The sequence below is a fragment of the Polypterus senegalus genome, chromosome 3 (assembly GCF_016835505.1).
Source record: "Polypterus senegalus isolate Bchr_013 chromosome 3, ASM1683550v1, whole genome shotgun sequence".
In the NCBI taxonomy this organism is placed as follows: domain Eukaryota; kingdom Metazoa; phylum Chordata; class Cladistia; order Polypteriformes; family Polypteridae; genus Polypterus; species Polypterus senegalus.
The window spans coordinates 228,923,035-228,939,175 of record NC_053156.1 but is presented as its reverse complement, the minus strand read 5'-3'; the positions used below and the strand labels follow the sequence as shown (position 1 = coordinate 228,939,175).

At 39.3% G+C, this 16,141-nt stretch overlaps 1 protein-coding gene across 1 annotated transcript in view; it reads right to left on the bottom strand.

The window, feature by feature from the left end:
- Positions 1 to 16,141, bottom strand: part of LOC120525960 (metabotropic glutamate receptor 4-like) — a 963,211-nt gene that overhangs the window by 535,584 nt on the left and 411,486 nt on the right. The window contains 1 exon segment of the mRNA XM_039748705.1: positions 368 to 584. Within this exon segment, the coding sequence (XP_039604639.1) occupies positions 368 to 584 (217 nt within the window).

Genomic DNA, 16,141 nt, shown 5'->3' with positions numbered 1-16,141 from the left:
AATCACACATTTCTCGAACAAACCACAATGACAGAAGCCTTACTTTCATCGCCAATCCCATCTTGTTTCATTTCAAATAAGGACCAATGGGACACTAAATTCAGACTGCCTGCTGGCTGAACATTTGCTTTGCAGCTTTTGAAGAATTCTTCAAAAGAACTTTCATCTTTCAGAGCCTATTTTGAAAAACGTCTCATATGCTTTACTTTCAATACATTTTGGTCCGTTTTCTTTATGCCTCAAATGAAGTAATCATTCTTATAATTGACCCTTTAAATGGGATAAATGGCTGCAGCTTTAAAACTTTACAAAGAAGGAGTTACAGGCCTAATCACTTAAGAAGAGCTTTGTGTAAGCAATCACTTACCATCCTCACGAGACTTTTGGATGAAGGCATCCACACCGCTTTCACCATAATTTCCTTCAGAAGCCACTGTGGACACATAGTTCCATTTCATCTTCTTGACAATGTCCACCATGGCCTGAGCCTGGTAGGTATCTGGTGGAACCACTCTCGAGAAGAAGTCATAGCGACTGTTGTCACTCAGCTCTGGGGCGGTCGAGGCGTAGCTCACCTGGGGAATCTGTAAAAAAGGAAAATCAAAGATAGGCTTTAGAAGAGGCAGAATCATATCCACCTAACAGTCATAACAACCAATAAGAGTACTAATTCATGAAATGTTGTAGCTTTAAGGTCAAAACATGGTAGATCAGACAACTATTCATCCCGATTTAGTGGTCATCTATCAGCATTTCATACAGCTTCTGTGGTCTAGAGAATGTATTGAAGAGCATAAGCATGTTGGTGGAAATTCTCTGGTCTCTGGTGTTGTGACTTGCCTTATGAACCTGTAACTCCTAGAATAACTGTACCACTCATTTAGAATGTTCTACAGTAGTAATCAAAATGATCATCAATTATTTCATAACACGCCACTGATATCATACACCATTACAAGGTACTTTACAAAAGAAACAGCAAATACTTTTAAGAGTTTCTAATTACATGTTAAAATGAAACAATACAGGGAACCTAAATAAAGAACAACAGAATAATACTGGGGAGGAGATGGGCAGCTAGAGATGACTGTATGGAAGAAGTAGTATTTGAACTGTTATCACCAAAAAATGGATTAAGAATACAGTTAGAGTCAAGAGGATTTAAATTTAAGAGAGATGAAATTAAACTTTACACAAAATCTGATTGAGGCTACCAGTGGAGCTTCAAGAACAGACCTTGGGAGAGTAGCAGCCACAGACACGATCAAGATTGCAAACTGACTATGTAATAATATAGATTATGGCCCTTTATGAGACATTCAGCTAATTAAGACATCTCACAATTTTTAGGTAAAGCCTTCTTATTAAGATTTCATCTTTTAGACTAAAGTACAGTTGCCAGGAATAGGACCTGTGCTAAACATAAGACATAGTATGCTAAAACAACCTTGATCTTGGAAATTTCATATTGCTCTGGGTGACAACCAGGAGCATGATCAACAGCTATGAAGACATCCTTTATCGGTCCAAGAAAGCTATATTTATTGGTGCTTGGTCCTGCCTTTAAATTCAGAAGAGCATATGATAAGGTATGGTCTCATATCAGCTCATGTCACACTTCTTTTAATTCACATTTTTAAACCAGTTGGAAGTTATTCATAGATAGATAGATAGATAGATAGATAGATAGATAGATAGATAGATAGATAGATAGATAGATAGATAGATAGATAGCCTACACTAACAGACAGGCTCTCCAGGTGACATAAGACGGAGCAAGTGTCTATGACTTCCAGTCACCAGGCAGGTGCTCATGCATATCTAAAGCTCTCCCACAGCTATGTATGACTTATTAATACCAAGCAACTTTTAAAGTGTTTAGCCTCCACCTGTTATAACCACTGATTGACTCATCAAGGTCTTTTTTCTAAATTAATTATTAAAGTTGTCTTGAAAAACAATTTTGTGTTTAACACAGAGAAACAGTCATCATCTGCAGCCACCTGCTCTGTGGGTCGCTCCTCCCTACGCGGCCCTGTTAATGCAGCACCACTCTGACAAATGTCATTATTTTCATAAAGCTTCAGCAGAGCTACCACCTGTTCAGCTCGGAATTGATGGGGCTTTATCTTGCAAACCCAGATCTACATTGTCTCACTGCTCCTCGGACTCTGTACTGCATAAGGGCTCAGATTCCTCATTTGCATTTTCAGTAATCAATGGGAGATGTTAAAATTTGTAAAAAATGTCTAACATGACATGGAAATTGATACACATGTCTCCAAATGGGCTCAGTTTCTCTTTACCTAACATCCCGTTTCTAAAGCTTCATAATGTAAAGAGGGCATTTGTGCTACTTCGTGAAGCCCAACTAATGATTTTAGCTCACAAAATATAAGTGGTCGGATATTCTGAAGAGTGATATAATGTGTAACAATTCTATAATGAACACATTGATGCAGGGATCAGCATGGAATTAGTAACAATACAGATTATACACTTTGTATAGGTCGTGAGCATCAAGCAGATTATACACTTCTTTGTAGATGATGACCACATAAATAAAAACTTTGTAATGGATTAATTATTAGCAAATAAAGTTGAAATCAAAACACTGAAACAACATGCACAGGCTGCTCCTAGGCATCTGTCTGAACTCTCAATCTCTCTCTGTTCATATATATTGTCACACACGTGCTCTTGGGAGGCAGTCAAAGGGCCCAAATCAGGGAATTGACAAGCTGGATGAGGGGTTGGCAATGAGCACTAATACCTCTTCTTGTCTCTCCACAGACCTTCAGAAAAGAAAACCACCTCACCACGTCACTTCCACTTCTGTTCCTCACCTTACTTCCGGCCCGCATTGATGACATCATTCCACTTCCTTCTCTGCAAGCACGCCCTTCCTGCCACTCCACTATAAAAGCAATCAACACTCACTTTCAGGCAGTAAATACTCACCTAAGTATCGGCTAAGTCCTTAGTGACTACTCAACCTGAACCTTACAATATACAGGGTGGATCCCCAAATCTTTTTCTTTGTGTTTTTGTCTTTTCACAATAGATATACTGTGTGTGTGTGTAAATGCACATACATATTATACATTGGTATGTGGAGGAACCTGTGGGGATGTTCATCAGCAGTCAGCAAATCTAAATAATTTAAAGACTACAAAGGAAACAGAATGAAAGGGTGTTTATTTAAAAAAAGTAATATAAGAAGAAGCAAATTAACAAATAAAAATGATCAACAATGCCTAGATGTCCCACTAAGAGAGATACAAAGGAGTTCTTATGCACTTTCCAATCTTTAACCACCACTTGATCTCTTCTCTCTTTTAGGTCCCGTACTTGTTCAGTCATCTCTGCTCTCTCATTTTCTGCAGTTCAACCCAAAACCCTAACCCTTGTCTTCCTAGTGATCCTATTAGGAGCCCCAGGTATCCCCTATACCAAATTCTAAGAAATACAGCCAGGCAACTCACAGGTCACCTGAATGGCTTAAAACTTCAAGGGACTTCTATACCCTGGATTTTACTTTGATGATCATTAAACCCAGTTGTACAAAACTTCAAGGGAGATCCCCCCTGGAAAACGCTTATTGCTTACCCACCCAGTAGTTTCCAATCACACCCAATTTGTGGCTTCGCCACTGGTTGTGCCTTATCATGGATGGCATGTGGAAGCCAATGACCCAACTGAAGCCCATTCCTGTTAATGAAAACAAAAATGTGGGCTTGCAGTAGTCTAAAGAACACAACATTAGACAACAAAGAATGTGAAATGTATTGCCTGAGCTGATGAATCCTATTTCTTACTGAAGCATATATGATGAGCGTTCCATGTGTCTTTGGGCCATTATGCTAAGTGTCGACAAGACATGCTGGCGGTGGCAATGTAAAACTGTGGCACACACGCAGATCAATGTCCAAAGCTGCAGAATATTTGAATATCACGGCTGATCAGGTGCATCCATGGCATCAGTATTAGCCATTTGTGAATGAGCTTAAACAGTGTTTCATGACACAAGGTTGGGAAAGCCAAGGAACTGTGGGAGCACAACAGTCATTTCAGCTTAATATAGTAAACCACCTTCTCCAGGTCTCCAGATTCCACGATCCAACCAATCATCTGTGGGGTAAAATGAAACCAGATATTTGTAGTAGACATCCATTTCCAGTTCATCTTGGGAAGTTGAGTGGCTCCAACCCAATTTTTGAGAGCTCTTGTTCAGCCCCCCAAATCTAATCTATTCCGAGTGGTATGTACAGCAAGTCTGACAAAGAGAGAGATTTGTTACCTCCATCAAAATTGTCACCCTGGCACTTAAAAACCTGGTTCGTCACTGTAGCGGAAGGAATTCTATTTTAATCCCCCCTGGCTAAGAAGTCTGTTCTTTAATTCCCTGCTATTTAATTCTTCTTGTTACTGCTGTCTTAGGGGCGACGAGTAATTGAAAGACACTGAGTATAAATGGGGAATATCTTACCTAAAAGAAGTGGCCATGTTCACTACTTTCTGTTATTTCTCATGAGACAGAATACATTTTATTATTAGCTGTTTTTTGGTAATATCTTGATTCATTTTTAAATAACCTTGTTAACAAACTTTCATAGTCCATTAGTGGATGTTGAAACCTGAACAGAAGTGACTAACATCCTTTAGAAGCCAATAAAGGCTCACCACACGGTATAGCAGGATAAATTCTTTGACTCGGGTCTAGAGGTACATTTGAGCAGTGGTACAGTAAATGAAAAGGCAGATTTAAATCTGTTGAAGATCAGATCAGAGAGACATTACCTCATTTCGGAGGATAAGAATATAACAGATTTCTGACGCTTGACACAGCCAATAGTGGTAAATGCGGACAAGTTTTTAGGAACAGAAAACATTAATAAGCTGTTTGTCCTCACTAATACCTAGAAGTAAACTCTTTTGAACACTTTTTATGTCTCTCTTTCACAAATTTAGAAATATTTCAATTTACTCCTACATTGTCTGGTATTGGGCCACCCTTGTTAAAGAAGGGGCCTCCATGTGCCTTCCTGTCCCTGTTCAGGCTCTACTAGAAGACAGGCCATGTTGGGTTGTAAATTGCCTATCACTCTCTGTGTGACATTCAGCAAATTACTACTTATATTCACATTGGGAAAAATAGTTATAAGTTGTCGACCAACATCTGTTTTCAAACAGTTCATGCAGTGTTTAACAGTTCAAAGTCACGAGGAGCCAGTGTCAATCTTGTTGGCAGTAGGAATAAAACTGGAACCATCCCTGATTGAAGTGCCAGTCCACCATACAGCAAATAAATGTCAAATAGTCCTGCAATTTTAAAACACCTTCAGACAATGTTCATTAGAGAAAGGCACCATACAAAATTAACGATATCTGTGTAACTGAAGTGATTTTGTTCCATTCAATACTTTTGTTTTGAACACACAGTGTGGAGCAAGTCTAATAGATTTTATGTGCTAAACAGTTTTTGATTAAGCTGCTTTTCTGGTCATAAGACTAATGCTGTTATTTTATTTAATTTGGGAAAGTTTTATTTTATTTTTGTTAACAAAAATCTGAATATTCATTCCAAATACAACCCAAGCATGTTTGAGTTTTTAACATTTTAAAGCAATAGTAAATCAAAAACCACCCATCCGGTACCAACTAGCACTCTGTATATTAGTGAGTCCATATTCGAATGTAGCTCATCCTGCTCCTTTGCTTTAGATTGGCAGGTGGGCAGCATAGTGGCACAGTGGTTAGCGTTGCCGCTTCACCATTTCAAGAACCTGTTTTGGAATCTCGGTCACCTTGTAGAGTTTGTGTATCTTCCATGTGTCTGTATGGGCTTTTACTCAGGGGGCTCTAATTTTCATCCAAAAGAGGAAGTTAAATTAATCATTGACCACATTTTGCTAATGTATGAGTGAATGTTGATGTGCGTAGTAAACTCACATCCAGAGCTGGGTTGCTGCCTTGCACCTGATGCCATCATAATGGGCCGTGGGTGCCTCAATTAGATTAAGCAGATTTAAAAACTGGTTCATACTTCTGATTTGCATGTTCTCCCCGTGTCTGCGTGGGTTTCCTCCGGGCACTCCGGTGTTCTCCCACAGTCCAAGGACATGCAGGTTAGGTGGATTGGCGATTCTAAAATGGCCCTAGTGTGTGTTTGTGTGTGTCCTGCGGTGGGTTGGCACCCTGCCCAGGATTGGTTCCTGCCTTGTGCTCTGTGTTGCCTGGGATTGGCTCCAGCAGACCCCTGTGACCCTGTTCGGATTCAGCAGGTTGGAAAATGGATGGATGGATGGATAATTATAACACCATGACTTCTCCATCCTTCATGATCTGACTACCACCTGTGGATGACAGGAGATGTCACTGAGCCCCAAACCCTGGACACAGTTCATCACTATAGCTCTCACTGGTGGCACCCTACGATTCCCAGCATGCCCCACAGGAAGGTAAATGGGAGCCATGACGTAGGACTGCTGCCCTATAGCATGTCGGGGAAGTATATACTCCAAAAAGGTTAACTCCCCTGGTCTTTTAATTATTCTAGCCTCCTTTCCTGGCAAAGGATCAATTTTCAACCTGGTTGGGACTCTAGTCCATTCTTGCCCTTCCACTCCAGCCTTCCTTCCTGATGATAAACCACCTTTCCTCTTGGACAGGATGCCGGATAATCCCGCATGGCACTTACACCTCATAGTAATTAATTTTTTGAACCCAGTTTAGGGTATACAGAATTCTAATATAGCACTCCATTAAAAAAGGATTTGCAAAATACCCGGTCAAAAACTATGCCAGTTTTCATCATTTGCTTTTATGGCTTCTTGTTGCTCCACTAGGGCACACATTTTTTCCCAGCGGAGACCAAAATGAGGACTGCATACCAGTAATGTATGAGCTGAAGCTGTCTGATGGCAAAGTGTCAGAATCCAGCCAGTTGAGAGGGGACCATGGATTAGTTTCAGACCTGCATTGAGACTCTAATCATCTCTTTGCCTACAGTTCTATTCACTGTTCAGTCCTAGTTGCCCCTTTTTGTATAATAAAGCTGTTTGCTGTATTTTTCTATAACAACTGCACAGTAATTTAAACAGACAAAAGAGGGCAATGGTTAACAGAACATGTTAACCTTCATGATCAATGATCTCTCCAAGCAGATCAAAGCACACTTCATTCTTCTTGATCAGAGCCACACTTATCTGGCTACTGTCACAGACAAACAGCAAACCTAAAATCCTAAAAATTAGTTCTCATGGATCCAAAGTCTGAGAAAGCATGGAACTCACACCACCATTTTCATTATCTTTGGCTTTACTTCCTTTCTGATCCTCTCACCTTCCTCACTGTTACTTCTTCTCTTCATCCTCTAATCCATCACATGCTTAAAGAATAAGCAATAGTCAAAGTGTTCTTGTCTGTAACTTCACACGGTTTATTTGATGTACCCTTCTCTATATTTTTTCAGGAACAAAAAAATCCTGTGAAACTGCCTTGAGAGTAGTTTATCTATGCTTTACAGCAGTTTGGCATTTAGCAGATCAATAAACTTCATGCATACAAAAACTGAACATGTAAGAAGTCACCACAGGGGAGGAGCACAGACAAAATTCTTACTTGCATGTTTGACCAACATGCAACACGCCACCACTCTCCATGATAAATGGAAATGTATTACAATTAATTAAAAACAAAACCCAGCTCAACTGATGTCCACTGATGTCTTGTCTCCACATTCCCATTACCTGATTACAAGTTGCCTGAAGAAGGGTACTAAGTTGAAAGCTTGCATAATGAAATCTATTCAGTTAGCCAATAAAAGGTGTCATTTTGCCTTACTTCTCATTGCATCCATTATGACTAACAAGGTATAATACCCTACTATTAAATCGTGTGAAAAAAACTCTGGTATACTACCCATCAGAGTTCTTAAGTGATGGTACCTATAGACTTACTCCTAGGTTAGGGAGAAGGTTAGGGCCTTGAGAGAAAATATATAACATGAAATGTGTTAGCTGCAGTAAAAAAAAAGGTATGTGGAAGCTTGTAGGTTGACTTATTAGAGAAGAAGAAGAAGAAGAAACAGAAGAAGAAGAAAAAAACTGATCGTTTTCCAATAGAAGACAGTAGCTACCAGAAATGGGGCCAACTTGTAACACAGCCAGGGACAACATGCACATGATTAAAGAACATCGATTTACTATCAGGATCAATCACATGAGATGTAACGGCAGGTTTCATTTTTGTCCTTTGGAGATCTGAAGCTCATGGGTGTTTAGTTCTGAGACATGTTGGACAGACTGAGAGCTGGAGCAAAATGGAGGAGGTACGCCTGAACTGTTTAAACCATGACTTGACCCAAATCTCTGGATCACTGAAGTTTGAAACAAATTATTACTTTTTTTTAATCTTTGAGTGCATGAATTCAGAGATTGGTTTCTTTTGATTTACTATCGAAATGAAATTAAGGAAAGTTGATTTCTGCTAAAATTTATGTTCTTGCATCCACACCAAAATGTTGTACTCACTCCCACCACTAAATAAATTGGATATTATAAGCTTACACTCTCATAATGAAATTTCATCTTTGGTTAATGGAAACACTGAAATAACAACAAGTTATGTCTGACATTTTTACACCTTTAATGACGCCTTTCAACCAAAAATAGATATGTGAAAAGAAAACTGACAATTTTTAGGAAAAATAATTAAAAACTTCCAATGACTTCCTTTAGCTGTATAAGTGTGCTTTCTCTTGATAATGGGTGCTGCATCTGAGCTTAGACTTTGATAACCACTATCATCAATTCTGAGTGAGCTGTGAAACTGGCATTCCTAATTCACGGGACCACTTATTTAAAAGTATCCGAAGGTGCTTACATTAAAAAAAATAGGAGGAAAAGATTACAAAGAGAGTGAAAATGAAGAAAAAAAAGTAGAAACGCCTTAACATTTAGGGAAAGAGCAAACCCATTTATGTCCTTTATTTCTCAGTGGAGAACCACAGGGAGTTCAAAACCGATCCTGGTAGGAGCAAACATCAGTCCGCTACAAGACAGAAACATTCAGTTCATCAGGATGTCTTTAGTTTACAGAAGGAGTCTGCAGACAAAACTACACAAGCACGTGGTAGAACTAACTGTAAATGTGCCACACAGGACAGGAACATTTTCTCTCTGCCATAGGATCTCTTTGGGTTCAGCACACAAACCTCTTGCCGTGTCCCCAGTATTAAATCCCACTGCTGTCGAAGGACGCATGACTCAAGGAATGCAATCAGACTAAATGAATTATGAATAACGGAACACAAAGCAGAATGGATTTTCTTGAGAGCCTTTGTTGATGTTTGATACAGATTTGTTTTGCAATGTAAATACAGATTGTAAAGTTTGAGGATGAGCTGGCAAATGAATAATGCAGCAGAGTACTTAGCAGCCCTCGCATCCATATGCATGAAGTGCTTGAACGCCCATCTTTCTTTAATATCAAATAGAAGGTCAATGATTAATTAAAACAAAACCAGCAAACACAAAGAGCAAAAGGAAATATCCTTGGATCTGAATCTGTTTTTGAAGCAGACTCATGACCCTGTTTCTGGCTTTCTGATTGCTCAACATTTAACTGCATGCAAGAGCTGATCACATGCTCTGTGCCATTAGCTGACTCATTCCTAAATCAAGGACTCCATACCCTGGACCAGGAAGACTGAAGGTAGCAGAGATACCAGTGAGGGTTCTTAAAGACTCTCTCATTTTACACTTGAGGACATCTTTAGTTTTTTTGCTTGAAAGGCCCATAATCAACTAAAATGAGATGTCATATTTTACCCCCACACCCAACCAAAAACAGACTTGCCAGCATTTATTTATCAGTCTGTTGTGGCTGAGCCTGCTTAGTCCAGTTCTAGGCTGCAATGTTGTAATACAGGAGCCAATTCTGGACGACACACCAATAGACACATTCTTTAGTGGTTTGTTTGCTAGTAGGCATTTTCCCAGTCTAGCTCCCGAAACAATCAGGTGGTCTAAAAATCCAATTGTTAACTTCCATAAGTTAACAATTAAGTATCCATAAGCATCTATAAAATAGGATAAGGCTGTCAAACATTAATAAAGTGTGGCATCAACTGCAAATATAAACATAACAAGTATACAGATTACTGGAAAATGTCTTGTGGGGGTTGCAAGTTCATAGTTTTTTGAGCAGATAGGGAGAGCTAGAATTTGTAATGGAAATTGGACCTATAGTATTTAACAAGAGGTCATGACTGACTTAACCCTGTTGGCATAACAATACCAACTACATGACATGTGACATGATTGGATGAAGATGTCTATTATATAAAGAATTATAAGGTCTGTGTATGTGCCTGATTCCTCTGAGCAATCTGATTGGTCAGTGTGGCTTTGGTGTGATTAGTCAGTTTGGTTTTGGTGATGTGATCGAATTAGGAAGTGCAAGCGAAAGACACACAAGGAGAAATAAAGGTGGTGGAGGCACACCGACAGTCACCTTTAAAGATAGGAAGTATAAAAGCAGACAGGAGGCGAGCAAGACACCTCAAAGTGTTAAAATCTTTATGGGAAGGCATTCAAGAGAGGGAGCACAGATCAAGAGAGTTTCAGAAACATGAGGACATCAAGGAAAGGTGCAAGAGATATAAAATATGTTTATTACATTTATACTTTTATTGTATTACCTGTTGTCAACATGTAGCTAGTTACAAATAAAACATCAAGAACAATATTACAACATCAATCATAATCATTTACTGACAGCCCACAAACAACCACCTTAACAAAACACCTGGACGTGTTCAGGAGATTGGTGCAGATTTAGAGATTAGCAGTGCTTGTTTTGACTAGACGTCTTACCAAGTGGTATATGGTTCAAAAAAGGGTGGGTGGAATGCGACATGCATTTTAATATGGAAAAGTAGACTGAATCCACAGTAGGTAAAGGGCAACCAAAGTGGTGGGGGCTGCTCTCACTACAATTTCTTATCTTCAGAGTAATAGAGAAGGTGAAAATACTTCAGTACCAAATTTGTGGAAAAAATCACTCTTTCATGTGATACTCTGAGCCTCTTTAACTGCCTCAGAAAGAACAGTCTCTGGTGAGCTTTCCCAAAACAGGTGCTGATCTCCCATATTAAAGAGCTGGAAGTGTTAGGCCTCAGAGAAATGTCATTTTACAGCACATCTTCCATCCTGCTATTGATGTATAGAAGTGAGAGCATTCTCTTCCCTTCTTAAAATCCAATATTCACTTTATAAAAGACTATATGCGCGTTCATCACCTTCCTGAGCCTAGAGTAGCACCTAAATGAACAAGACATTTTTGACAACAAGGCCTGAAAGTAATCAGTGATCTCTACTTCAGACTTGTTGGAGGCATTCCCAGCAGCAGGGCTTCCACATGCAAATCCGGGAACCAACAATTCTGAGCTGGGTACTATCTGTTGATGTTGAAAAACCCATTGAGCTCATTTGTCTGTGTGAACTTTGTGAGGGCTGGATGGATAGCCAATTTGTTGCATTTTCTATACTTATTTATATCGCTCACCCTCTGTTTTGTGCATCCTAATAAATGAATCATTCATTTGCATAATTAATGCATTAATAAAAGCTGTATTAATAGATCTTACTACTGTACTCATAATTCTCAGGTTGTAGTCAATGCAAATTTCTTCTTCCAATATATCTAATCCTTCATCACTCTTAGATTCAATGTGAAGGAACATTCCATAGAGTTTTTAAATTAGCCTTCTGCCTACTGTGAATGGGGCCAATACAGAACATTCATTTTAGCTCTGTGAAAACAGACAAACTAATAATAGAATTAAATCCTGTTGCTTCTAGGACAACTGTTGGCATAATTAATTAAGATATTGTTAACATGTCAGTATAATGCATGTTTATTAATTTTTACTGTATAATATGATCATTTTATTTTTCTTCAAAATGTGGTGAAATTAAAGTTATATTGTTAGCACAATTAGAGATCATACATATTTGTCTTATGTATGCTTTTTCTTCCGAGATATCTTCAACCAAGGGCTGTGCATAACTGTATCTGTTCCATAGCTTACCAAGTGGATCCATCTCAGTTCATACAGAAGATCTAAATGTAGAGTGCTATTATCTATTTACAGTATACCTTGTGTCCAAATGTGCACTTTTGTGAAAAATGGCTATAAACAGATTTCCAGGGTATTTATCATCCTGTAATACAATAATATTCTGACTTGGTTATAACCATTCAGGATGATAGGAAGGCAAAGTCTATCCTGACAGCATCAGGCACAAGGCCAAAAGGATAGCAAGTCACACCCTCACACCCTTGCACAGAAGGAGCAGAGCAGACCACATGAATACATCTAGGCCAAGATTTGAGCCTACAACACAGGAGCTGTGAGACAGAAATGCTGAATACTGCACCATCCAGCCAATTTGCTGCAAACATTGAAGCAATAAAACTCAAAAACACCTTGTGAAAAAATTCTAATGTACGCGTGCACATAAAGAACAGCTGAAGGACTGTAGTAACTGCAGTTCTACTGCCGCTGTGTCCTAAAATGATGCTCTCTCTACCTCCCTCTGCAGATAGTTTGATTAATGTCTAGGACACCCAAGACCTCCCTCTGACACCCATCCTTCTGGACCCACCACTTCTTGTCAGAAGGTCCAAAAAAACCAGATGTTCCACAATCTTGGGACAGTTCTGTTTTGAACTGACATCTGTAGAGACAATGTTAATTTTGCTGCATTCAGTTATATGGGCACCCCAATTCTTTATCATTGTCCTCTCTTTCTGCTACTATATATATATATATTGTCACACACTTGCGCTTAGGCTATTCCCCAACACTTTGTGCGCTCTCCAGTGTGTCATTTTTAAGATAAATATTTATTACTATATATAAATATATATATATATATATATATATATATATATATATATACATACACACATATACAGGGCATCCGGAAAGTATTCACAGCGCATCACTTTTTCCACATTTTGTTATGTTACAACCTTAGTCCAAAATGGAATAAATTCATTTTTTTCCTCAGAATTCTACACACAACACCCCATAATGAGAACGTGAAAAAAAGTTTACTTGAGATTTTTGCAAATTTATTAAAAATAAAAAAATTGAGAAAGCACATGTACATAAGTATTCACAGCCTTTGCCATGAAGCTCAAAATTGAGCTCAGGTGCATCCTGTTTCCCCTGATCATCCTTGAGATGTTTCTGCAGCTTAATTGGAGTGCACCTGTGGTAAATTCAGTTGATTGGACATGATTTGGAAAAGCACACACCTGTCTATATAAAGTCCTACAGTTGACAGTTCATGTCAGAGCACAAACCAAGCATGAAGTCAAAGGAATTGTCTGTAGACCTCCGAGACGGGATTGTCTCGAGGCACAAATCTGGGGAAGGTTACAGAAAAATCTCTGCTGCTTTGAAGTTCCCAATGAGCACAGTGGCCTGCATCATCCGTAAGTGGAAGAAGTTCGAAACCACCAGGGGCCTCATGTATAACGCCGTGCGTAGAATTCGCACTATAACATGGTTTAAGCACAAAAGCCGAAATGTGCTTATGCAAAGAAAAATCCAGATGCAGGAATTTGTGCGTACTCCAACTTCCACGTTCTTCCGCTACATAAATCCCGGTCAGCGTGAAAAGTAACGTTTGTGCACGCGCTTTATGTAACGCCCCAACTCCTCCCAGAATTGCGCCTCTTTGAATATGCAAATCAATATAAATCGCCCTTAAGCTCAGCATTCTGTGAAAACACAATGGGAAATGGAAGAAGGAAAATGGAAGAATTTCAATGAATACCAAGTGGAGGCAAAGTCGCCGTAAAAAGGCAAGACATAGCCCACCATCTGAATGTCATATGAAAGCTTATTAGGGTACAGAGAAAAAATAGACACACAGTGGGGAAAAAGCACGAAATGTCAACTTCAATCTCGAAATTTCCACTTTAATCACATAGTTTATTTTGTCATTAAAATAGATCATAAACTTCATCTTAAAATCGTTTAATTAACCAGTTTCTCAAATCACATCGTAATTAAAGTAGCACGTTAAATGCTTTGTTTTGTATTTGATCTTCTATTTGCTCTATGTGTGTGAATCACTACATGCTTCTTAAACCAGCTCTCTTCCACCGACAGGACACAGAAATAATTACATTCATGATATTACAGCTCTCTGAATAACTAAAATACTGAGATGTATACGTGATATTATTTTCATGATGATAGTTAAAGCACGTTATTAAACATGGGTTTCACGGCGCAGTGATTGTGTGCGACCTTCGATGAAATTATTTATTGCAGCAGTACTCATGGGCGGCTCTATGTCCAATATAGAAAGTCCAATGTCAATATGTTATCTTATGCACGGTGGATTGCCACACAATCAGCTCTGTAATAGACGTTAATCCATCTCTAAGCTTAGAGCGCCAATTCTTCAAAACGTTTAAGGAACATTGAAATATCTTCGTAGTACATGTTTAATTATTCTATCCTTCATGCCAGTCCCAATGAAGAATATAGATTATTTAAATGAAGTTAAAGTTTTATCCGTATAATATAATATTTTGCTGCATTTCATCTTAAAAATGATATCGTCATCATATGTAAATACCCGCTTTATAAAGTGGCGCAGGTTGTGTAATATTATAACTGTAGTGCAAGTTTACAGTGAAGTAATTGTACTTATAAGTACAAACAGTTCTACAAGGAGCAATTGATTGAGTGCGTTTAAAGTTCTTGGGATGAAACTGTTTCTGAACCGCGAGGTCCGTACAGGAAAGGCTTTGAAACGTTTTGCCATGGCTGAGACAGCATGTTCTTGAAGCTGTATACCGATAATTCTCTTTACGATCAGCTGCTGCTGTGATTCACACTCAGATACAGTGATATAAATACTCCGAGTGGTGCAGTGAGAGTAATTTGGAAAAAGATGAACCGCTGTGGCAACTCCTAACGGGAGAAGAAGGTGCAGTTAGAGTAACAACGCTAAAGCAGTTATGGTATTTGGTATACTATGGCTATTCCCTGGACCATTATATTGTTACAAGTTAATTACAATCAGAGGCATTACACTAATAAACAATATGCGGTTAGTTTCAGTGTATTTATAAAGCCGCGCCAGGAAAATAAGGAGTAACCACACAGGAACAGTAGCATTGCTTTGACGCTGGGTGCCGCCAGGTTGCAAAACGAGCGAAGAATTTGCGTACGACAAGGTATGAGGTACCATGGAAAAGTGTGTGGCTTTACGCCAAGTGTAGGCTTTATACATCGCGATTTGAACGTGGAAAAGTTCTTACACAACATTTCTGTGCATACGCACCGTCTATACATGAGGCCCCAGGACTCTTTCAAGAGCTGGCCGGCCATCTAAACTAAGCGATCGGGGGAGAAGGGCCTTAGTCAGGGAGGTGACCAAGAACCCGATGGTCACTCTTTCAGAGCTCCAGAGGTCCTCTGTGGAGAGAGGAGAACCTTCCAGAATTATAACCATTTCTGCAGCAATACACCAATCAGGCCTGTATGATAGAGTGGCCAGACGGAAGCCACTCCTTAGTAAAAGGCACATGGAAGCCTGCCTGGAGTTTGCCAAAAGGCACCTGAAGGACTCTCAGACCATGAGAAACAAAATTCTCTGTTCTAATGTGACAAAAATTGAACTCTTTGGTGTGAATGCCAGGCTTCACTTTTAGAGAAAACCAGGCACCGCTCATCACCAGGCCAATACCATCCCTACAGTGAAGCATGGTGGTGGCAGCATCATGCTGTGGGGATGTTTTTCAGTGGCAGGAACTGGGAGACTAGTCAGGATAAAGGGAAAGATGACTGCAGCAATGTACAGAAACATCCTGGATGAAAACCTGCTCCAGAGCGCTCTTGACCTCAGACTAGGGTGACGGTTCATCTTTTAGCAGGACAACGACTCTAAGGACACAGCCAAGATACCAAAGGAGTAGCTTCAGGACAACTCTGTGAATGTCCTTGAATGGCCCAGCCAGAGCCCAGACTTATGGTTTCTCAGTTTTTTTATTTTTAATAAATTTGCAAAAACCTCAAGTAAACTTTTTTCACATTGTCATTATG